Genomic DNA, 26,419 nt, shown 5'->3' with positions numbered 1-26,419 from the left:
AAAAAGCAATAAGAGTTTTCTGAGTGCTCACTACATGCTCAGCGCTGTACAGAGTATTATTCTTCTTTAGGAGCTTCTTGTCCAATTTTATATTAAATCATTGTCATCATCAGTGCCATTGAAAAAAATTACAGATAAAACATAATCACAGTATACTTTGTCTGTGAACATTACACTGTAAGCTCCAATAAGTTACTTTTGGCTATCTTGATGCCTAAAGCAGTACCTAGGCCATCGTAAATGCTCAATAAATATTTACTAAATGAAAAGTGAGTTTAGCTAGTTGACATTATTGTGGAATTTATCTCAATCTTGTCAGCACATGAGAGGTACCATTAGCTGCCTGCTCTCAATAACACATACCCCAAAAACTTGAAACAGGAAAAGGCCCTGTAAAGATTCAATTAGTAAATCTATCCAGTGGCTCAGAACAGATTTGAAGAGTCACATTAAAGGAAAAAAAATTGCTCCCCAGCCAGCAGAGCTTAAATAATACCTGATTGATGGTGTTCACGTATCTAATGGGACAAAGTATTGATCAAAGTAGAATTAATAATTATGGAACTTAAAAATGAATATAATCACCTTGGCAAGCATGGAAAGTACCCATCCGAGTACTATCTAGGGGAGAGGCAATCCTACCCATTGGACTTTGAATATTTCTAGTCCTAATGTCAAAGTTACCACTGGAGGACACAGAGGGTTTTAGCCAAAGACTTTTGAGTTTTCTGGTACCTTTGGCTAGCCCATTCCCAAGATGAGACGGGTGTATCAGGCCATCTAGGCCTTATATGATTAACATTCTATTACACTGTATCCCCTCATTCTGATTCCATGCTCACTAGGCAACTTTGTCATTGTGATTTGGCTTCTCATATATGTCTGCCTACCAGGGGATAATGTACTTCTATAAGCTTTGACTATGACATCTCTTGGTGAATAAATAGCTCCTGAATACCATTGAGTTTCCTATTTTTGTTTATTATCTAGAGAAAAATGAGCTTGTTTTGAGTTCGTTTAGTTAGCCTGGACAATCTCACAAGATGTGACTATTCCCGGACACTGGCTAAAACAGGAACTCTCTGGGCCTTCAAAGTGGAGACCAGAGCCTAGAAAGTGTCAAACTAATTGACATATGACTTCCTGCCCAACTGTAAGCAGTCTTCCCTAGATAAAGCACCACCACTTTTGGATTAATTTCTCTTGGTTTCTAGAAAACTATTATTAAATTAACTGAAATAAGATTTATGAAAAGTGCTTCAGAAACTGAAAAGCACATTAAGTGGATTAATATATTATTATTTTTATTGTTGTATTTATACTTTTATTGTGAAATGCAATCATTTGTCTGAATTAATTTCTTAGTGTCAAGGTTATCTGTCAATTAAAAATAAAAATATCTTAATTTCATATATCTTATGTTTCTTAAGAAATGAAACATAATCATTCCTTTGAACATAATGACAATTGTACTCATATCGCAGGTTTTTTCTTAAGCTGGCAAAATTTTCTTCATGTTAGAAAAATTAACATTACCTTCCAAATTAGTGAATGTACTAATTCTTCCTCCCTATTTAAGTAACTCATATTCCATGGTTACCATACCTTCTTCCTGTGCTCTATTAAATAAGGGAAAATTATCTGAGATATAACCTTGAGAGGGTAGCAGAATCAAGCTCCTATGTGTGATTAACTCAGCATTTTTTAAAGATGGACATTCTTTTCTTTCTATATTCAACCTTCCAAAAGTCAAACTTGAAGCAATTTTATACATTGATGGGAAAGTAAGTCAGCATGCAAATGCAAACCTATTCTTGGAAAGTTTCATTTTCTAGGTTTCATACATTTAAAATTTGGAGCAAGTCAACACTAGGCCTTTTCTGATAGAAGTCATATCTGGTTCGGAAAAGTTTTCCCCTTTGTTTTTCAATCAGCCTTGTAAACTAATGAGAAATCACCATACATTATTACCAATCTGTTCTTTACTTTTTTGCTCAATGACACAAATTATAGGCCTTCCCATTTGAGTAAGACATAATTAATCACAAGTATGTTGTAAGTGTTTTATACATATACAATAAAATTTTCACTGTGTAGATTCTAATCTAGTATAATACCTTGACCACTGTAATAACTTATAATAATCTACTCAAAAATTAAAATATATTTGTTGACAAAAATAACATTTACCCCAATGGGAAACAGAGCTTCATTTTCCAGCAATGAGGTTTTTGATCTGGACCTTGAAGTTACCTTTGGAACAGTTTCTACTGCAGGGTTACTGGGAAGAGGCTGTAATCGAATTGGAGGCTGCATATTTCCTGGAGCAGTATATGGTCGAGGGGCTGTCTAGACAATTAAGGGAAAAAATTCCATTTAAATTAGTATCTTGACATGTTTCCAGAACCAATTAATAACCCAATAAATTGCCTAGTGTAATTAATGGTGCCTTTTTACTGAACAGATTAAACTTTAATTATGTCCTTCCATTATATATACCCTTATGACCCAAAGTATTTGTTAAAACATACGGTGTTGAAGTCCTCTACATAACTATATGCCACAATTATAGAGTATTCTAGACAAAGGAGATGTCCTCTGTTACATTCCTGTATTTTTATTCATACTGTAAACTTGCTGACAATAACTAATTTATGCTCTTCATACAATGGCTTTGCTCAATTGAATGTTACATTGAATAATGTTCCTATTTTAGGGGTCTAAAAGGATATTATTGGAATGGACTCATTTCTGTCTAAATGTCTTCTATATAAACTACTCTGAATCTTTTCAGCCTTAAGACTGGTGCTGAAGTAAAAGCAGACAGTATAATTCAAACAAAAGAGGAAAGGAAATGCATTACAATTTATTCAATGGCATCCTTGAAATACTAGGAAAACAAAAATAGAAAAAATGAAACTGGCAACTTTGGAAAATGTATATAGAATTGGATATGTTTTCTATGCTAGATATTTTCCATTTGTCCCTCTAGATCTACCGTTCACCTTCTCTGGCCTGACCTAGACTTTGGGGGTCACTCCTTTTGGGACTGCACTCACTAACCTCAGGATTGCAGCTGGAGTCCACCAGTGAGAGGCACTAGCAGGAGATGAGATTAGGGTCTTTCTTCTCCTTGACTCACCCTGCAGGGTCATAATGGGCCAGGTAAGTCCCTCTACCAAAGTCCACAGCTCCTTCTGGGAAGCCCTCTCCCAGTTACAGGTACAAGCAGCTGGTTCTGGTATCCAATTCCTCTGTTCCCCCATTAGGCCTGGGTGCTGTGGCTTCTGACATGCTGACCCTAGCATGCTTAGCATCCCTAGTTGGATTTCCTTAGCCCTGCCTACTTCTTTGCAAATAGTTTATTAAACACTTTCTAATTACACTGTTTGTTTGAGCCATCTGTCTCCTGCTGAGCCACTGATTGATGCATTTTCTAATCAAGAATGTACTAGGCCAGGCGCGGTGGCTCAAGCCTGTAATCCCAGCACTTTGGGAGGCCCAGACGGGTGGATCACGAGGTCAGGAGATCTAGCCTATCCTGGCCTACACGGTGAAACCCCGTCTCTACTAAAAAATACAGAAAACTAGCCGGGGGAGGTGGCAGGCGCCTGTAGTCCCAGCTACACGGGAGGCTGAGGCAGGAGAACGGCGTAAACCCGGGAGGCGGAGCTTGCAGCGAGCCAAGATCGCGCCACTGCACTCCAGCCTGGGCGACAAAGCGAGACTCTGTCTCAAAAAAAAAAAAAAAAAAAAAGAATGTACTACAGCAAATGCCAGAAGTGCTAGTATAATGTATTAGAAGTGCCTTTGGGGGCATTGAAAGAATATTGTTATTTTAGTATAAAGATTAGCAATGTGGCTGGGTGCAGCGGCTCACACCAATAATCCCAATACTTTGGGAGGACAAGGTGGGTAGAATACTTGAGCCCAGGAGTTGGAGATTGGCCTGGGCAACACGGTGAAACCTTGTCTCTACAAAAAATCCAAAAATTAGCTGGGTGTGGTGCTGTGCACCAGCTACTCGGAGTCTGAGGTGGGAGGTCACCTGAGCCCAGGCAGGTTGAGGCGGCAGTGAGCTGGGACTGTGCCACTACACTTCAGCCTGGGCTACAGAGTGGGATGCTGTCTTAGGGGAAAAAAAAAAAAAAAAAAAAAAAAAAAGATTAGCAATGTGTCAAAAGTAGAATACAATAGACTTTTGACCCAATTGTTCTAATGCAATAAAATAGTAGAAAGCCTATCAAGAACAGTACATACATATTTAGGTAGGAGGATGAGAAGGATGATAAATAAGTGACTAATGAAAAGCGTTTAATACATTGATGTTAAAGAATAGTGAACAACAAATATTCAGCTCTGGAAAAGTGTGTGTAAATACTTTAAAAAAATGATGATAAGGCAGCTCCTACTACCAAAAACCAGCCTTAGAAATTAGGCTTAAGAAGCATGCCATATGTTGCTAAATCTCTGATTTTGTTAAGTCAGCATTTATTGAATTTCCACCATAGGAACCGTGAGAACATAAAAAGTATTTTTTAACATCTAATGGCAACACAAAACAACTAGTGTCAAATGAACCACACAAATACTACCAAACAGACAATAAAATACCTGAGACCATAACTTAGAAGTAAAAGTTCTTAGAACGTTTAGGGTAAGCCAAGGAGACTAATACAACTTAAAGTTCCACAAAAGCAGTTAGATTTTATCCAAATGGTAAACAAGAGAAGAAAGTGGATAAGCAGAGAAGAAGGATAAATTTGAACATTCAACCAGGAAGAGAGCTGGTTGTGAGCAAGACCTGGAAAGAGTAGCAAAGATAATATTCCCCAACATCTGTTATCTTTTTTTCACTGGGAACATGGTTACTATGAATACAGATGATATTTCCCAGCATCCCTTGCAATTCTGTGTAGATGTATGCCTCAGTTCTGGCCAATAAGATGTGAGCAGAAGTGACACATGAGACTTCCAGGTCATGTGGTTAGAGAGAATATATGTGCTCTCACTTTACCCTTCCCTCTGGCTGAAATATCCAAATGGTGATATGCCATCTTGGCTTTTATGGATAAAAGCAATACCCTAAGTCTGGCAGATCAGCAACACAAAAGGAGTCTGGACTTCTGATGACTTCATAGAGTTAAGATAGCATGCCAGCTGAGACTCATGCATATGCTGAGATGGGGAGGAGACCCTTTCGTTTATACCAATGTTATTATATTTATGGTTTCCATACACAAACCTATATCACAACCAATATGAGAAGCCAAGTGAATTGACTAAAGCAGCATTTGGTCTAAAGAAACAAAAAAATAAGCCTATATGGTCCAAAAGGTAAAAGGTCTTAAAACCCAAAAAGAGAAATTAGAATAGAGGTTTCTGAACAAAGGAATCAGATCACCTAAAAGAATTCTTTTGAACTTTGTAAAACAAACATGCCTCAAGGATCTCTCCTGTCAAATAATCCAACTGAACACAAGATCCTGAAAAATCTATTGTAGAAATTTAAGAGAACAGTTTACTGCAAACTAGAACATGATCTATTGGTTGCTGTGCTCTAAATTTTACTTCCCTACATTTGCATATAGATATCATTCAGTTAGATGAATGTAGTAGTCAAATGTTTAACTGATTACATTTATCTCTAAAAACAAATCTGCACCATTAACTAACAGCTGTGAGCTACAAATTGTTGTAGTTCACATCAGAAGCCACCTTAAATTCGTTACATTTTAAATTGTGTGTAATATATTTTCTTGGAATAAATATGGCATTGTAGCTTAACATTCTGAAAACCATACCAGAATAGGAATTGAAATTAACTACCTGGTGATTACTCAGCTTAGCTGAGCATTTCTAATTCTTAGTAGATCAGTAGGGGTGAATGTTCCAAGCATATGCAGAATTAGCTGAAATGATTTTCCATAGTTTTAATGGGAGTGGTACAGCTAAAAATCTGTATACTATTTTGAAAGTTTAGGTTACCAAGGGCATTAACATTGTATTGGATGATTTCCTTATTCACTTAAAAAAGTTAAAAAAGAAAAAAAAAATCAATGGCAATATCTCAAAAGGATTATTATCTTTATCTCAGGGACACTTGGAGATCATAAGTCAAATTTAAAGAATATGTATCCAGATTGGAAAAAAAAAGGAGGGAGATTTGGATTTCTGTAAAATGGGAACTATTTAATTCCAAGATCACAATAGGTATCACGGTGCAAAAGCACCATTAGGGAGGGCCACGTGAAGAATCCTGGCTTACCAGAGAGAAAGGTTTTTGAAGCTGGTGTCAGTGTTTCCTGTAATTTTAAAATTGCTTTTTCACTCCTACCACATTAAGATCTGCTGGATGTATCATAAACTATTTACTGAGGGTGTTCAGCTGGAAAATTGAAAAGAAAGCCTTTCAAGGATTTTTCCTCTCTGAAACAGGTGGGAAGACAGAAAACAGCACGTGATTGTTTCTTTTGTTTCACTCAGGTTAAGCTTTTGAGAGTCTAGTGAATTTGCCATCCAATAAAAGAATTTGTATACATATGTATTCAAATCAAACCTGGAAATAGGAAAGATGGTTGCTTTTCATCATTTGAGCTGTTCATCAAGAAATGTCAAAACATATTTACCCTTTGAAAAATGTCAAAGCTTAACACTATATGTGATGAACCTACTTCAACAATCTGTGAAAGCATTGCAATTTCTCCATAAATATTTTGCAATTCAGAAAAAGTACATGCTAACAAGGAAATATATTGCTACACGAAGCAAGAATAAAGATATAATCAAGAAATTCATTTACAACTTAAACCATCAACCTCCAGGAAATGTTTTACAAATCTTTTCCTGTATCTATATTATTTCAAGGTAGTTTACCTTCCCTCAAGCAAACACCACCTTTAAATTAGAAAGGAATCAAACTGGAATAAAACATCACTGTTTAGTTTCTTTGGATAGAGTTTCTGTACATTTAATTATTTTTATCTTAGAGTATGTGCACAGACTTTTAATAAAAGAAACTCAAATGTTAGTATTTAGCCCAATATGCTTGCTATATGGAACCATTGAATATATACAGATAAGGTGGAAGTAGAGGGAACAGCAAGAACAAAATCCAGAGGTCAGAAAATATAGAATATGTATAGTGGTCCCATTTTGCTGCATTGAAGGGTGCTGAAGAGTAATCATGCAGAAAAAAATTTGGAATAGCTAATTTGAGGTCATATGGTTTAAGGTCTTAAATGTCACCTGAGAGTCTGAGCTTTTCTCAGGCCAGGGAAAGTATTTGGGTATATAAGTAACATAAGTAATCGGGACTTCCAGAAAACTAATCTAGCATTCATGAGCAAAATTGATTTGGCAGTAGTGATATTTACTAGCAGTGAGACATTCAGAAGAGACACAGTTGAACAGATATAAGACTATATTTTCATTCAGTAGGACTGGCAGGATTATGCAGACATGCTCCCAGAGAGTATTCTTTCTGAGAATAAGAAATAATAAATTAATTAGCTGGGATACTGCATGACAAAGTGTTTAATATTACTCACCAGTGCTAATGGATTGGAATGTCCTTCATCAACCAGAACACTATGGCCACGATTAGTCTTTGGGCCAACTGGTGGGTGGGGAGATAGGATTGACATGTTATTTTCAACAGACCTTCTTGTGTGCTCTCCCTAGAATAAGAAAGCAATTTAGCAAATAGACATAGAGTTAGTAATCTAGGTTAGATTATGCATAACATGTACGAAATACTACATGGCTAAAGAAATTCTTTCTCGTTTCTTCCAAGAGTTACTTTTGTTAAGGAGTTAGGTGTGGTGGTAAAAGGCAAGAAATTGAGTCGGCTTTAGTTGTGCTCAAAGAAATAACAGCAAAAGCAGTGTATCTTCCATTTTAGCAATAATATTTGTTAATTTTAAGCAGATGACTAAAAAAGGCATAATGAACTTTACTACTGTGATCAGTAGACTACCAGAAAATAGTGCTTCTCTATCTTAGAAAATGAATAATTCCATTAGGCAAAAAGTGTCCCATGTTTTAAAAAATGAGAGCTAAAATATATGTTGTGCCAAATTCAGTAATAAAGTGAAAATTGTTCAAATAAAAATCATATGAAGAGGCACAAGGGTAGCAAATCTCTGACAATGCTACAATATGCCCATGTACTTCCTTTAGTGGGTCTGGCTACCTGGGCAAGGGTGAATAACACATAGCAACTTTTCCTGCTTCGTGCAGTGTAAGTGACTCTTTTTTCCAGTAACCACATTTTCTCCATCAACATTTCAGCAGATAAATTACAGAATCTATGACTTAGTCCTTGATGTAGGGCAATATTGGCAAAGCTGGATTAACCACAAATCTCTACACACCAACTCTTTGATCTTGAAAAACTGACCCACCCTCTGTCATTTGAAAACATTTTTGTAACAAAATTATCTTCTCACCCTGATAAAATAGACCTGAGTCCATCAGGCAAGGGTGAAAAATTACTGTCTCTTATGACAAATTATTCTACAGAAGCTTTACAAATATTCATCAGTTCGTGAAACGTATCTGAGGCCGCATATTTGTAATACCATAGTACACAGAAAATTAAGAACAACATGTGATTACTAATGACTTCAGAAATTGAGTAAAACTGCCAACCTAAATGGAAATCTTGAATTTAACTGAATATCTCATCTCTTGATTCAAGTTTATATTTCCTGAGTTCACTGCAAAGAAGATATATTTAAAAATAGAAAACAAGGAATTTTAAAATGCCTTTTACAAAATCTACATTTTATCATGCTTTCTTTTGCTAATGAGGATCCTTTCCATCATATATTTCCAAGGGTCACATTCAAATGAAAATGTGTCATAGTATCATTCTTAAAAAGTCCTTTTTTCCATCAGGTTGGAAACATTACCATCCATTTTTACCTTCTTAAGACACAAACAAAAATCCCTTGCCCTCTATCACAAGAATATATAAAAGCAAAATTTCAGGAACATTTTCAAGTTTGTCTTTGAAAGGTTTGTGCCTCATTAAAATTTATTTTGTACAAATAGCTCCTCTTTTTGTCACAATCTTCTGTAATAGTGATGGCTAAGGTTTAGGCTTGATTGAACCATCATTGACTTCAACTATGTTTTACCCAAAAGTAAAGTGTCCCAGGGAACTGGAATCATAGTTTCACTGGTTTTGTTTGTTTGTTTGTTTGTTGTTGTTTTTTAAATCATAAAATAATACTATGAAGTAAAAGACAGTTATATAACTCCTTACCTTAAACATCTGGATTCGCTCCTTCCTAGCTAAGGTTTCCAATTTCTTTTTTATTTCAAGCTGATGGTAACGCTAAGCATATAGGAAAGAATAAAGGAGAGAATCATATCGGTTATAGCAAAGACTAGTTTAGAGAAAAATAATTCCAACAGCTAACTATATTCTCAATTACCCCTCTTGTCATTGAAATGGAGAAGAATCATCTGCATCAGTGCACAAGTGGGAATATAAATTGGTGCAACTATTTGGAAATTCAATTTTCAACATATATTAGCAGCTAAAAGCATTCATAATCTTTAACCCTTAAATTTCACTTCTGAACCTGTGGGAAATCTAAGTAACTTTTTAAAATGTCTTATGCACAAAGATGCTATCTGAAAAATTTTTTTCCTTTTTCTTTAAGGTAAAAGAAAATGCAGAAACAATATGAACTATAAAGAGAATGGTTATATTCCTGGCACATTCATATGATGGAATAAAATATAATTGATCATTTAAATAATGGTTCATACAGATCATTAAATAAGGTTTATACAGATTCTGTTTAAAAAGATGGACAATGCACCTAATGCAGGATAAAAGCAGGATACAGAATTTCACAGAAATACAATTTAATTTATCAAGCTCTTATTGTGTGTCTGTCCCTGTGCTAGGAAGATGCTTCACATACATTATTTCTTCTTGAACAACTCTAATTGCCAAGCCACCCTATTTTACAAACAAAGACACTGAGGCAGAGGATAATGAACTTGCCCCAGGTCATATACCCAGCCAGTGGAGGAGCTGTAATTTCAGCCTTGGCCTATCTGACACTAACTTCCTGTTTTTTACTTGTTTTTTCACAAAACCTTGTTGTCCCTGTCACAACATAGTATGAGTTTACTAAGGTAAAAATATGAATAGAAAAGAGACTAGAAAGAAATGGATGTTAACAGCAGTTGTCTCTGAAGGAGGAATTGCATGTAATTATTTTCCTTTTTTATGCTTTTCCCCCTAAGTTTTTGTAATATATTATTCTATAATTTAAAAATAAGCCTCACGTAAAAAAATAATCCGTTTAAAAGGCAAATTGAAATTAATTAGACATATTTGAGAGTGTTTTATTCATTGGCCCTTTGAAAAAATGTTTCCCCTCTGTTCTTGGTTCCCTCCTACTGCCTTAGGAGCCCTGCAGACTCAATAATTCCCTATCATCAATCCTCTTCTTAACACTTCCCTTTCCTCTCTCTCTTCCTCTGATCTCCTACCCACTTATTATCAAACTGTTCAACTCACTATCAACCTTTTCCACCGTCCATTTATTCCCAACTCACTGTAGTCATCCACATCGACTGACTTGCCACTTCCCTACTGCTGAAACTACTTTTGCCAAGTCCACCAATGTTTTTGTCTTCTGGGTCAAACCTAATTTCCGTTTGTTCCCCTAGTGCTCATCATCTTTAACCATTCTGCAGCTTGTGAGAACCTTCCCGCTTCCAGGACACCATTCTAATAGGCATGTTTGTGACCACTTGAAGGTTCCTTTTCAGCCCATGCTGTTGTTCTTGATCTCCTGCAGTGCACATACTTCCAACCAGGTGAGAAACTCTTTCTTCTGAGCTCTTTCTTCTCCCTCACTCCTTCGCATTCAGTTAGCTTAAATCTTTCTCCCACTTCAGCTTCTCTGTAGACAGCTGCATCTCTCAGCACTACCACTACTGCTATTAGCCTACACCCTTCGGCAATAGCTTCCTAATTGACCTCCCACCTCCAATCTTTTCCAGCTCATTAATCTATCTTCCACATTTTTAGCAACATCATCTGTCTAAAACAGCTCTGCTCATTTCTTTTACTCCCCTGCTGAAAAACATTTCATCGCCTCATCACCTACACCCCAAACTTACTTGAGAATTTAAGGCTCTCCAGAGACTGGGCACCAACTTGTGGGAAAGTGTTACTTCTTGCCACTCCTGCCAACTAACCCACTGTGCAGTCTGGCCTCAGTGAGGGTTCCTTTCCATCTACTATGTCCTTTCACACCTCTGTAACTTCTGAGGTCTAGAACACCTTTTCCATGTTTTCACAGGAACCCTCACTCAGTCTTCAAACAGCAAGGCCTCTGTTCAGCTTCCTCTGACTACCACAGAGAAAAGTCATCCTTCTCTCCTTTTCTGAGCTCAATTTGTTCCTCTCCTCTAGCACTTAGTCACATTCTACAGTATTTTTTTTTAAATCCTGCCTTGCAGCTTCAACACACAGCCTCATACTGGCACATGGTAGCCTGCAATTATGGCTTGTTGCATGAGTGAATGTATGAATGTGAATACGGCAGTATTAGCAAGGAGCATCAGCATAAACTAAATGTGAGACAAATGTGACAATTTAAAGATAAATAGTTTGCTCTATTATATTTATATATGATTTATTCTATTATGTAACAATTATATTATTTAATATACCACATTTATCTAAATATTAACATTTATCTAAAATATTTATTCAGAACTAGGAATCCACAAAGATTTAAATAATAGCATATTCAACAGTTATGATGTGTCAGAATGTGTGAAGTGAAATTTTGGGAAACTAGACTTCAAGGATTAAGGCTAACAGAGAACTCACTGCCTGTTGGGTAAATTTGAAACAAGGTGTTAATTTTATACTGTACTATTTATTGTTTTCACAGAAAAATTACAGCTAATACTTTTATAAGCAAGAATTTAGGGCCACAAACAACAATTCTATGTAATTCACAGTCATGATATGAAGCACAAAGTAAATTCCTAAATGAACAGATCATACACATCTTAAGTGGACACTTCATCTACCTAATGCAGCATAATAATAAATATTTTCAGTGGCACTAGACTTAATATTGGTTTACTGATGATTCTACAGTTGTTCATAAATGTTTACTGCACTCACAGGTCAATGGTTTTACGAGCCAAGTTTTCTGATTTACTGCTTGTATGGTCAAGCCAAGAAGCGACATGCTTTTTCACAGAGATTAAAATGGTGTTGATGCTTGAAACTACAAGTTCCATGGAGCAAGGCTGAAATAATTTATCAAATTAGCTAGATATCCCACTAAGATGCCCTGTCAGATTAAAAAAATATATTGTTGATGTTTGGTTTGTGCATCTATGTTGACCAGCATGGCCTACGGTAGAAGGGACAGCAGATGTTAAAATGCCTATTCCTTGAAATGTAACATACGGCTGAGCTTCAGAGCCTTAAAAGAATAACAGATCTGAAATAATTCATGGCAATGGAATTACTGATATTTAAACGGATGTCACTTTTTTCAGCAAATGGAAATTGAGGTACAGATGGTGAGGGCTGGTATGCTTTAGAGTAGCCATTGTGAATGAAAAATCTACATTTGGAAAATTAAATATCACAAAATATATAATGATGGCCATATTTTTCTCCAACTGAAATGGAGAAAAGCTTACGCTAGACTTCTGGCTCCTGGCTGCCCAGAGAGATATTGAGTCTTTCTTTGTTTCGTTTTCTTTTTTAATGAAATGCAGAAAGAATATCTCTTTTTCTAGGTACAAAAGCATTATTAATTATCATATTAGACAATATCAATCACAAAGAAAATAGTAAAGATTTATACCTCCATCTTCATTGAAGTAGAAAAAAATAAAATAAAAAATAAGTATATATTTATACCTCCATATCAAGAACTTTATGAAAAATTGCCTGGGCTAAGCACTCCCGGATATATTTTTGATGATCCCGCTTCATAATATTTAGTTTATATTCTTTTTCAGAAAGTATTCTTCCACTTCTTGTGATCTGTCATGAATAAATAAAACATACATAGAAATATAAAATAGGAAATGCGGTGTTAGTTTCCAAAAAAGGCTGGAGGGTGGAGAAGACAGACAGGCGCGCGTGTGCACACACACACACACACAGAGAGAGAGAGAGAGAGAGAGAGAGGCCTTGGGGAGGCGGGGAGGGAGGGAGAGAGAAAAAAAGGAGAGGGGAGAAAGAGGGAGAGAAAGCAGCAGTACCTTTTAAGCCTAAAAGAATATATCACTATGGTTGATAAACTTTCACTTTTAATGAATATTTCATGAGGCAAAAAGGAGAAAGGAAGTCTCATATACCCTTAAGTGTGAAAACACACACAGGTGGTACACTTGATGTTTAAAACAAGATTTTCATCACAGTAACAATTTTCCCTTGATGGAACCCAGGTGTTCTTTTCATTTCTCTTTTGAACACTTTCCTGGAGGAACAGGGTGGGGTACTACCTTGAAACAATGACCAGGAGTAGTGATCATAGGACTGATGATCTCGCAGGAAATACTTTGAAGGGCAAACATGGGAGCTACAGAGGAGCTCATCAGTTTGTTTTAAAAATAATTGGTTTCATTACTTTGTTTTCCTACTGCTTTTTTTTCTTCCACTCTCCAGCCCAAAATGTAATTTAATTTGTTGTTTTGATTCAGAATTTTACACATTATGCGGTAGCATACATAGAAGATATTCAATATTGGTCTCAACTGGCATCATTGCAAGTCCCAGGAGTGACCATTTTTGTTGTGGATTTACTTCTTTTTCTTTAATTCTTCCTGTGGGCATATTTGTTGATGTGTTGTATTGTTCTCTATCCCCTGTAAACAAAGAGCGTTACCCATATGGATTGTTCACCTTCTTCTTTTCCACTTATTTAAGCTTTGCTCCCCTCTTTCATGCAAGCCACATATTTTTCTTAATTCTGCTAACTATATATTTTTTACCACTACTGTTGCAACACACTGGAGTATTGAGATCAACCAGAGTTGTGCTACAAGTGATGGGTTACTGGTAATCTTTTTTTGTAAATACATTTTCCAATGGAAGAAAGAGATATACCTATAGAAAGTGTGCTTGGAATTACAGATAACCCACTTACAGTCTTTGTGCCACTATGTCTGAGCTCCCCAACTAGAGTGGAAGCTCCTATAGGGCAAAGGTGCTTAAACTTGACCCTGCATCAGAACCACCTGCAGAGCTTGTTGAAAAACTGATAGGTCCCTTACCAGAGCTTCTGATTCAATTAAGTCTGTGGCAGGGCTCTCATATTTGCATATTCTATCAGGATTCGGGGTGTCCCTGAACACTGCTAACTGAGAGGCTATATTTGAACCTCTAGAGAAAGGGCTGCATCTTTCTTATTTGAATTGCCATGCATACAACCAGTGTTCAATAAGTGCTTGTTAATGATGCTGATAAGTAAATACAAAGTCCTTCCTATTTGTAGGCAAAACTCACAGACTGTTATCCAAAGAAGTGATGTTAATAGTAACAATAATTACAACACCCATTTATTGCACATCTCTAACTGCCACAACAATTCTGAGAGCTGCATGCTATCATTCTCATTTTACAACTGAGGAAGTTGGGGCTGAAAAAGTTAAGAAAGTGATTTACTCAAGATTCTATGGCTTATAAATGGCAAGCTCGGTTTCAGCCAGGTCTGTCTGATAACAAAGCCTCAGGAGGAGAAAAGCAAGCTCTCTGAGATCTATCAGCTAGAGTGCCAAGCACAGAAACAAGGATTAGAAATGCAATACGTGCTCTTTCAACACCATGGCAACAATAGTTAAGGAAACCCATTGTGTTTTAAGAAGGTAAACAGCTAACACTTTCTATAACCACATCTCTTTCTTTCCATGGAATACTGTAACATTTTTAAAAGGTTTGACATTGTATATATTTAGAGGAATAGAAATTTTGTGGAAAGAACAGTTGTGAAGCTAATGAAATACACTTATATTATCAATAAACCATCACAGGAAATAATTTGCTTTTAAATGTGAGGGAAATGTTGAAATGTACATGTCTTCCACACCATATTCCGTGAATATCAAAAGCAGTATTTTTTCTGAAGATGACAGTAAAATCTTCTCTATCTTCAATTCCTAACGGTTTCTAGCTCATACAACGTGTTCAGTAAATATGTGTTGAATGAATGAATAAACAAACAATTGAAATATGCTGTTGGAAACTCTCAGGGCCTTTTCCTCAATGATTTATAAGTTTTCTTAGCAGTCATTGTGACCTGCCTTCCTATCTTCTCAAACAACCTCAAATACATAAATCAAAACTTTGGAAAGAAAGAAATTTTTCTAAAATGAGGGGAAGTGGAAGATGTCACTCAAAGAGAAAGCCTGAAAAGGTAAGGAATTATTGGACTTCATGAAGCAAGAAGGTCATTGGAAAGTAAACCAAAACTTACCAGTCCTGATCTTAAGAGATGACGCCTTATCCTTGTATTGTTAAAATACCCAGCCAGGTGTTTATCCATAAGGCTATTATATGCTGCAAGTAACCTAAAATGCAAAAATAAAACCAATAAGGTTTTACAAAGGGTTGTTTGATAACCAAGGCAGTTCTTTACTTTCTCCCCAAACAGTGCATAATCATTCACTCATGCAGCCTGCCAGTCATTCATGTATGTATTTAATAAACATGTATTGAGTCCCTACTCTTTTGTAAGTCTCATGATAAGACCTAGAAAATCATCCTGATTTTAATTATTCCACAGACAAGTATGGAAATCACACATCAACAAGTAAAGTGAATGGGGAAAGTCAACAAGAGAAATATGCAAAAAGTCATGGCAGCACAGAGAAGGAGGCCACCAGCTCCAGTTGTCAAAAAGGGCTTCACAGAGGATGCCTGATGGGAAAGTAAAGGCTCCTTCAGCAGAGTCTTTAGCCTCTCATGACATACCCTAAACTCTGGTAACTCAAACTTACCTGCTGTCTCTCATGTTCAGAATACAACGTGGTGCCCCAACTGTGAAGGCCCTTCCTTCACCTGCCAGCCAGCAGATAATATCTGTGGTGTATAAGCATCTCTTCTCTTAGGAAACATTCTCTGATATGTCCTGGTGTGCTATGTTGCCTTCCACTCCCGCTCCCCACCTCCTACCCTGAGTTACTATCTCATCACATAATATGTAATTGTTTATTTCTTGGTATCCTCTGCTAGATTGGAAGGCTAGGCTAGGATAAAGCATTATTCTTGGTATCCCTACTGATGTTATTTGTCATGTATCAAAATAATAATGTGCTCAGTAAATATACGATTTTGTCTGGGACTTATTTTTCTTGTTGTAAGTTCCTAACTAAATTTAAACTCAGTATTTTGAAGTGTTAACTTCCTCATATATATCTAGACATTTGCATTAATTTCACATCCAGCATCAAAATAATAATTCATAGATCACTTTTGATTTTTACGGTCTTTTAAGAGTTAAAAGAAGATAAATTGGTTTATTGATTATATGCTATACCTTAGTAAACTGTCAATCTAAGTCTGTATGTCAAAGTTGAGCACTATTTTCCATTTCAACCTATCCTTCATTAATTGCTCAGTAACTTACAAAAACATGCACACATATATGTATGTATACATGGTGCATGCACATACATATTCATACATAGACATACACATAGATGTTAGTATATACAGTATACAGTAGTCCTCCCTTATCCACAGGGAATACATTCCAAGACCCCCAGTGGATGCCTGATATCGTGGATAGCACCAAATCTTATGTATACTAGGTTTTTTCAATCTGATATCCAACATGGCTGCTAAGTGACTAAAGGGTGGGTGGCATATATTGTGTGTATACCCAGGAAAAACGGATGATTCACATCCTGGGCAGGAAGGAGCAGGACAGCATAGGATCTGACAACACTACTCAGAACAGCGTGCAATTTAAAACTTATAAATTGTTTATTTCTGGAATTTTTCCATTTAATATTTTTGGACTGTGGATGACCACGGGTAATTGAAACCAATGGAAGTGAAATCACAGATAAGAGGGGGCTACTCTGTGTGTGTGTGTGTGTGTGTGTGTGTGTACATATACACTTATATACATATATATATAGAGAGAGAGGGGGAGAGAGAGAGAGACAGAGATAGAGGAAGACAGACAGAGATAGACAGAGGCAGAGTCAGGGAGAGGCAGAGAGAGAAAGAGAACAAGAAAGCCTAAAGAGAGTCCAAACACAAAGCTGTCTTTAAAAAAATGCATACCCTATTACAGGCAACAAAGTTTTACAATCTATACATTTTATGAGCTGCTAATCCTTAATTTATTCTGAGATCAGAGCAGGGACTCATATTGTAGTCAAGTAAATATCATTAGCAACAATTTTATTTAACAGTTTGTACTCCTTAATTACATGGAGATGATATGGGTGACTTCTTCATGCCTCTTTTCTCCTTAAAAGCACATCGCAGGAAAGTTCCATGCTGCCAAACGGTAAGAAAAGTTTAATTTCTTCCTCAAAAGAGACTAAAAGCAGTTACAAAGCTTAGAAACCAAGGTGCCACATGAGGGATGCAGACATATGAACAACTGCAAAAGCCATTATTTCACTAGGTTTATGTAAAAAGACAACCCAAGAGCTTCAGTAAGGCACATAGAAAACCAGCTCCAGATAATGCTTTGAAACCATCTTTTAAATGAACTGTCTTGGTGTCCTATAGTTCATCAAAGGTTTCCTGTCTCCAAAAGGTCAACATTGTATACCTTACCCTTTCTAAATCTCAGAATATCTTTTCAGCTCCTCATTTCAGAAAGGTGAGCAGGTGTCTCTCAGTCCTAACAATCATGATTCCACAGTTCACAGATTCTTAAGATAAATCATTAGAGTTATATAATATATAGTCTTTTGTCTGTTTTTCAGGCTCAAGTTTTTTCTTAAAAATATCAATAGCTTGGGAATAGCTGGGAGTGCTAAAACCCTGATTAAATGAAATGGGGGTCAAAAAGTTGGGATCACATAAGCCTCAACTTCCTTATCGACTGATAAATTAGATCCTAATAACAATTGCTTGGCCAGCTGTGGTAGCACCTAATTTTAATTCCCCTCTCTCGGGCTTCTACTAACAAATGTGTGCACGATGCCTGTCCAGGCTTACAAATTGTCGAGCAGGTCCAGTTAGGTTGAAACTTTTTACACATCACCTTTTCCTATTTAGGAATAAATGTGAGTTCTTGCATCGGATACCATTTGTAAGCAACTCCTTCCACAACTATCATATGACTAGCTTGGTAGAACAGCTGAAAATAACCAGCAGGGTCCACCCAGGCTCAGTTATTTCCTTTTCAGACAATGCTGGAATTTTTTAACTGAAACTTTAGATTACTAAATTGCTTGATATCAAGAAATTGCACTAAAGTTAATTATATACAGATTTGGTAAAATGGTCAATGCGAGCATTTCCACTGCATACATATATATGTCACCATCTTTCTGACCATCAAGACTCCTTTCCAGGGAAATGGTCAAATGCTGTGTGGGTCGGTGTCAGCCACACTGTGGCCTGGCTGATCCTCTCTGTTCTGATCCTTTTCACCTGTACTTGACATGGACTTGTAGTCCACCATTGCATTCACCCAACTACAAGAGCTTCACTGACCAACACAAACTCAGGTTAGTAGAGCTTTTCTGAAATTCCACCCTTTCCTCTGCATTCATTGCCACTTACTCCCTTCACTTTTCTTTCTTTCTTTCTTTCTTTTTTTTTTTTTTTTTTCTTGCTCATGGCATAACCCTGGGCTGAATAAGGTCACCTTGCTCTGGGCTTGGTGATTGCGTTGCAGCTGAACACTCCATTGCTTTTGTATGTTACGCTCTGCATCCAGTGTCAACACTAGACTTCCTGGTCATGCTGCCTCAAGCCTGTGACCCTCCACTGCACCCTGTTCATCGATTCCATTGGTCACAGAAAGCACCAGGTCATTGTGACCATATTACTTGCAGGCCACGTTGTCATGTCAAGACCCACAACTCACTGGCCAGACCAGTCTAACATGTTTGTTTCTTTATGTGATGAACAAGACTATCTACCCATTCCCTGGTCACTAGGTGGGGAAAAACCCACTTCCTGGCTCAGTGCACTGGAGAAAACAGTCTCCCAGGCAACACAGCAACCTTGTCTTCATGGTGGTTCCTGTTTCCCTCATTTCAGTGCACATGCCACATCCTTCAGGGCCTGAAGTTTAGAGGAGTCAAAGCTGAGTTACTGGGGTGCTACCTTCCCAGCTAAGGCCTTTCAGCACTTAACTCTCGGACCCTTGCCTCCCACCACGTAATATACAAATGTGGCTCTGTAGTAAAGTCAGTGATTCCTGACAATCCTTTCTCCTGATCCCAAACTGAGATAGTCTACCATATAAAAATCCCAGCTAAAAGGAAAGGCACTATAATAGTGTTTTTAAATCACAAACGCTTATTGTTTAATGATTAATTTTAGGTTATTCTGTTAGGCATTGGGGACACAGAGATGGCACAGACATTGCACTCATGGAGCTCCCAATCTAGTGGGGAGACACACATATACATACTGTGTGTACATGTGTGTGTGTCTGTGTGTGTGTGTGAGAGAGAGAGAGAGAGAGAGAGAGAGAGAGAGAGAGAGAGAGAGAGAGAGATTTCTTCCTGTATCATAAGCTAATTCATTACCAAGTATCTCCATGTCAGGCCCTGAATCCTGAGCTGGGGAAGGAGTGTAATATCCATATTCCATTTTGCAGATTACAAAGCACTCTCACATACATAGTCTCATCTAGTTGCTTTTAGACCCATGTAATATGAACAATATCTAACTATTACAGCTCTTTTATCTTGCTAAAGTAGAAAAGCTCCAAAACAAGATTACTGCTTAACATGAGTCAGTTTTAGGAAAACCTAAGGCAATATTTCTCTATGGATCACATTGATAAAGTCATTTCTTCTGGCCTGAAGCACCCTGTAACTCCACCCTCATCTCTTCCTATAGTACCTATCCGCACACTGTCTATATTACCTTTGGGGATGAAAAGAGATAAAGAAATTCCAACTCTAGCTTCAGTTCAATTCTGGCTCCACCATTACTGGCTCCATAACTGGGAGCAAGTGATTCTCTGCATCAATTTTTCTACCTTTCAAAAACACTAGTATATGAACACAGTTCAGCCAATTCTTTGCCAATTTATTGTAAGATTGCCTTTTCTCCAATTTCAAATAACATGTTCCTTATTTCCATTTGAAACCTCATTAAAATGACCTTTACCATCCGTATTTCCACCAACACTCTGTTTATTATTGTTTATGTATTCCCTAAGAAGATGGAGGTTTTCTCTTGTTTCTGAGTCCACACAAGAATCACCTTTAAAAATTGCCTCATGGCAATCTAGGGTTTTTCTAGTGTGCACCTCAGAGCTCTTCCAGCCTCCACCCACTGCTTAGTTCTAAAGCCACTTCCACATTTTTAGATATGTGTATCCTACTGTTAGTACCAATTTCTCTTAATCTCTTTGGGGTTGCTCCAACAGAATACCATAGCCTAGGTAAACAAACACTATTTTTGGAGGCTGGAAGTCTAAGATCAGGGTAGCAACATGTTTGGGTTCTTGAAGAAGACCCTCTCCCTGGTTTACAGATGACTGTCTTCTCATCGTGTCCTCATATGGCAGAGAATGGAAAGAGAAGCAAGCTCTCTTATGTCTCTTCTTATAAGGGCACCAATCCCTCATGATCTAATTACCTCCCAAAGGCCTAATCTCCAAATACTATCACATTGGGGATTAGGGTTTCAACATATGAATTTTGGGGAGACACAGACATGCAGTCCATATCAGAAGATATGATCATCCCCACTGTGTAGATGAGAAAAACAAGCCTTAGTTATATCACTTGGCAAAGATCATATAACCTAAGACTTATTCCTGCTAATATGTAACAAATCATAGTGAACACCACTCATCTTATCTTGCTAATGTGAGGACTGCAGTATGCTAAGTATAATGATGGAAAAATGTGAATAGTGAAATATTCACAGAGAAATATAATCCACCCAATTCTCCACTACAGAGATAGACACCTTTTAAATGAAAATTATTATAGACTTATATTAACAATTACATAACTTTCCTTTATAATTTTAGCATAAAAGCAATGTGCTGAAGTCTTAAAATCAGCTAATCTCTTAAATATATATTCCTGCATCATGCTTTGCACTAAAAATTTCCTCAAAAGTATACTTGTTTGAGGAGATACTAAAAATAATTTTGGTTCAACCAGGTTCATTTTATTTAACCCAAATTGTGACTCATTCCATCTAACTAATAAAGTGTTCAGGCCGGGTGCGGTGGCTCAAGCCTGTAATCCCAGCACTTTGGGAGGCCGAGACGGGCGGATCACGAGGTCAGGAGATCGAGACCATCCTGGCTAACACGGTGAAACCCCGTCTCTACTAAAAATACAAAAAAAAAAAACTAGCCGGGCGAGGTGGTGGCGCCTGTAGTCCCAGCTACTCGGGAGGCTGAGGCAGGAGAATGGCGTGAACCCGGGAGGCGGAGCTTGCAGTGAGCTGAGATCTGGCCACTGCACTCCAGCCTGGGCGGCAGAGCGAGACTCAGTCTCAAAAAAAAATAAAATAAAATAAAATAAAGTGTTCATTACTTTTCTATTGCTGCTATAACAAATGACCACATACTAGTAGCTTAAAACAGTACAAATCTATTATCTTATAGCTCTGGAGGTCAGAAGACAGAAACGACTCAAATTAAGGTGGCATTCCTTCTGCAGGCTCTAAAGGAGAATTCAGTTATTTTTCCTTTCAATCTTCTGCAGGCTGTCTACATGCCTGCCTACATGCATTGCCAAATGCAGCCATGGCTGGTCAACTATTTCTCACAATGACATCTCTCAGGTTCTGGCTCTTCTGCCTCCCTCTTCCGCATGTATGCACCTTTGTGATTAATGGGGCCCACCCACATTAATCAAGGATAATTTCCTTATTTTACATCAGATGATTTACAATATTAATTCCATCTGCAACTTTTATTCCTCCTTTTCATGTAAAGTAACAGATCCACACACTCTGAAGACAAAAATATGAACATCTTTGAGGGCCATTCTTCTATGTTCTGCAAGGTCTCTCCCATAAGCCTGATGCCAGGAGCAGAAACACTGGACACTGAATGTGATGGTGATTGGACTGTGTCTTAGGCCATTTCATGCTGCTGTAACGGAATACCACAGACTGGGTAATTTACTGGGTAAATTACCACAGACTGGGTAATTTATTAAAAAATAGAAATTTATTTCTCACAGTACTGGAGGCTGAGAAGTTCAAGATCAAGGTGCCATCATCTGGTGAGGGCCTTCTCCCTTCTCACTGTGTCATTGTAAGTTTCCCCAGTTCCTTCAATTTTTTTCTGTATCATGACTAAAAGTCAGAGTGCCTTGACTGCTTTATGAACCAGCCAGCTGTAGGTTTTGCCCAGCAGACCTGAACCCAAACTGAGGCGTTGAACATTCTCAGGCACTGAAAAAGTTATCTGGGTTTGCTGGAAAGAAACTGGCCCGGACTGTGAACCAAATTTCCTCAAATTTCATATAATCTCCATACCCTGGCCCCCTCACCATGGACATGCCTTGATAGCACATCCCTTTTCTCTCACTGTTCATTGTGATAATATGCTGCTGCACTCTCCATCTAGGTTCCCTTAATAAATGCTTTGGACTGATCACCTTGGCCTTTAGTGTTCCTTTCTTTGGAATCCCAACTGGCCCCATCACAGGATGGTTTGAGGCCCTCCCTTGTGGGAATTCCCCTACCACCACTTTTGAAACAACCCCATCACAAAATAGTCATCACACAACAGAAGGTGGAAGGGCAAGAGAGCACACCCATTCCCATGATTTGATTTTGATTCCCATGATTTGCCCTTGACTTGAGGTCCAATTCTAATTCTACCCCTTATAAGATACATGACCCTTGATAGTTCAATCTTCTTTACCTAGCCACTATCCATCAAGTAAAATACTCGCACTACTCTCTGCAGGGAGCATCTCAGTTTACTTGTCTGGAAATATATTTGCTTAAAGTTTCATCGTTTTTGGAATATAGAAATTCACATATGGAAATACCCACATAGAATCTGGCAAACTGCCTCATTTTACATTCAGGAAGTTGAAGTTCTAAAAGTAGGTATGGTTCCTCAATAAATCAATAAAGAACATGCCAAAATGTCACAAGAGTTCCCATAAAATTGTACCTATCTCTTTCCTAGGGTCCTTGTCTTACCACCTTCCACCAGAATTTCTTTCACCCATGTTTAATCACTTTGTCTTCAGACTTATGTAAGATTCTCTTCCTGTACACCCTCCTACAAGGTGTTGCATGGAGCCATGCATACAGTAAACTGTCACAAACTCAGCCAAGATTTGTTGAGTAAATGTACAAATAAGTTAATGGAAACAAAGCATATTGGTCCAATTCCTTGACATATATCCTTTTTTAAAATCCACATGTGAGGATAATCACCTTTCTTTTCTGCTTCTGGACAATAAATGGAAGTAGTCTATGGGAAAAGCATGTTTTATGTATTTTGGCTTTTTTAAATGCAGCATTCTCCACGTGAGTGATCATACTAACAATTTGTTTTTGTCATTTGTTTTTGTTCTTGTGTTTGACAAAATGGTGCCTTTGTGGCATGCTGCATATTTCATTAGAATAAAATATAGTTCCCAGGGAGGCAGAAAAAATATATCCTTTTGAAGAAACTTGATGAAAGACGAATATAGAACAATTGACATGAGGGTCAATTATTTTATATTCCTATATAAGAAAACTCTTTGCCAGCTACAATTACACCAAGAGTCTCTGTAGCCTGTCACTTTATAGGGGGTGATTAAACTGATATCATATAAATGATTTTATACTACATTCTTCATTCTTTTTTATTTGCATCCAAACCTGCCAGATCTCAGCAATTATGCTAAATATTGATTTACAATTTTTCTCAGCTTATTCTAACAATGAAGCCAGATGAGAACCATAATATTATTTTATTTATAGCCTTAATATGATGGTTTGAAGTGACTAGTAAAAACAAGACTGGTCTCCAACTGTGCTGACTGCTGGCAAGATAATTATGCAGTGTTCACAGATGAGGCAATAGGGAAGCAGTGAATGGGAGTCAGTAGGCCTGAGACACATTAAGTTTGACCAGTTGCATATGAGACATGGTATATGCTTTCAGATACCGTGAATTCTTCTCTTTATAATGTTACATCTTTGAACAGAAAAAAAAAATTGTAACAGCTTGAAAAATATGCATTAATAGAAAAATAGTATCTAAACTAAGGGAGATAATGAGGCTGTTCAGAGGAAAGGTGACCAGGATGGAAAGTTCTGCAAACTAAGAATTTTTATCACTAGCATTTATTGAGTACTTTCTTAAATTTTTGTAGTGCATAAACACTCCATATAACATACACAATCTTGTGAATTAGTATTATCTTCCCTCTTCATAGATGATCAAACAGATGTAGAGTGGTTAGATAACTAGTCCATAACTAGTTAAAAGCAGATCCAGGATTCAAACCAGGATTGTTCTGCTTTAACCATAAAACTGAATGTGCTCTATGAGGTATTCCTCCTCCTTCTCCTCTTCCTTTTCCCCTCCTCTTCCCAATTCCTTGTCCTCCTTTCCCATCTTAGCTAATTTGAGGAAAGCAATTCTGAGAATTGTTCAAAACACATGCTGAAATGTAGTTTTGGGTACAAGAGGTTTATTAGCGATCAACGCCTGTGAAAGGAAAAGACAGGAAGCAGCATTGAGCAGAGGGGGAAGTCAAATCGTACACAGACCAAACAAACCCTTGGCCAACCTATCAGGGAACTCTGTAGTAAGTAGCGCTTCTCTGTCAATGAACAATCAACGAACACCTAATAGGTGTGTTCTACCAGCAATTGTGCATCTGGCAAAAAAAAAAAAAAAAAAAAAAAAAGAAAGAAAGAAAAAAGGAAAAAAATAATGCTGCTGTGTAGGCTATATTTTCCAAATACATTATTGAGTATATTATACAAGGAAAAAAAATCAAATTGTACTAAAGAGCTTCATTCATTGTTTTCCACTAAAGTTTAGGTTAATTTCCTAAGAGCTGGTTCTTTTAAAAAGTCATGCTGTTTCTAACCATTTTTGAGATCATCTTACCAGTGTGTTGTTCACTTACCCCCACCCTCCGAAATACCCAGTTTTAAATCTTCTATTGTCGCTTGTACTCTATGAATTTCAACAAGTTGTTTACTCACTATTAAGCTCAATTTCCTCATCTGTAAAAGGGGAAAATAATTGCGCCTTATATCGTAGAACTTCTGTTAAGCATTAGTATGATAATGCAAGTAAAGAGCTTAGTGCAGTGCATCACACTGTTAGGTGCTATTGTGTTATTAGCAGTGCTTTATTGTTCAATGAACCACATATACATTTGCCTGTGCTCTGAAAGGAAAATATACCACGGTTTAGAATCATAGAAGAAGTGCAGTAAGGAGACTTGGGAGAAGGGGGATGATTTAAACAATCAGGAAGAAAATGAAGTCTGAGCCAGTAGAAGGGAACTGAATAGGGGCAGGCGCGGGAACTTACAAGAGGATTGCTCCAGGAAGAGGGATTACCATATGCAAAGGTCCAGGGATAAGACAGCACCATGGTGCCTATCTTTACACTGTCCTCCTGCTAGAAGCACCTCCTGCTACTGTCTCCACCCCTGTTGCACAGGTGCATCTGTGTGTGTGTGTGTGCCTGTGCACACACATGCACAGTTCCGAAACCCCCCTTGGAAAAACAGAAGACACCCACCCACCGTCTTTTAAAGAGGGTAAAACTGAGAGGAGAGTAGTCAGTCAGCATGCCTGCTGCCAGATACAAAGGAGATTAGAAGAGTTATTTTGTGCAACAAACCCAAAGTGCTTATTATGTGTCTGGCCTCACACTATCCCAAGGTTACAAAGCTGCAAAGCTGCATAAGCACAGTCCCTGCCCTGAAGGGACAATCCAACCAATGAAAGAATGGCAGTGCAGTATGATGTGCTACAATCACAACAACAACTGTTTATTGTGTTCAGCATGCACAATCTCATTTAATCTGCAAAACATCCTATATATCAGATTATTATCCCATTTCACAAATAAGTAAATTATACTCATACAAGAAAGGTATCTAAGAGGAACTGAAATCTGAACTGGGTCCTAAATGACAAGTCAAGTTTTGAGGGAAGAAGTAAAACCTGGGTGGGTAATTATGGGGACAGAAGTACTATCTGGACTCATTCTAAGAAGTAGGGAAATCATACACAAAGTCCCAG

The 26,419-nt window shown here is 37.5% G+C and overlaps 1 protein-coding gene across 1 annotated transcript in view; it reads right to left on the bottom strand.

Annotated features, from left to right (window-relative positions):
* ERICH3 (glutamate rich 3) overlaps positions 1 to 26,419 on the bottom strand; it is a 114,101-nt gene that overhangs the window by 74,734 nt on the left and 12,948 nt on the right. The window contains exons 2-6 of the mRNA XM_010381098.2: positions 15,489 to 15,582; positions 12,929 to 13,054; positions 9,272 to 9,343; positions 7,551 to 7,679; positions 2,191 to 2,349 (exon numbers count right to left, since the gene is read on the bottom strand). Of these exons, the coding sequence (XP_010379400.2) occupies positions 2,191 to 2,349; positions 7,551 to 7,679; positions 9,272 to 9,343; positions 12,929 to 13,054; positions 15,489 to 15,582 (580 nt within the window). The remainder of the gene's footprint in view (positions 1 to 2,190; positions 2,350 to 7,550; positions 7,680 to 9,271; positions 9,344 to 12,928; positions 13,055 to 15,488; positions 15,583 to 26,419) is intronic.

This window comes from Rhinopithecus roxellana, chromosome 12 (genome assembly GCF_007565055.1).
Source record: "Rhinopithecus roxellana isolate Shanxi Qingling chromosome 12, ASM756505v1, whole genome shotgun sequence".
NCBI lineage: Eukaryota > Metazoa > Chordata > Mammalia > Primates > Cercopithecidae > Rhinopithecus > Rhinopithecus roxellana.
This window is presented reverse-complemented; position numbering and strand designations above follow the sequence as displayed.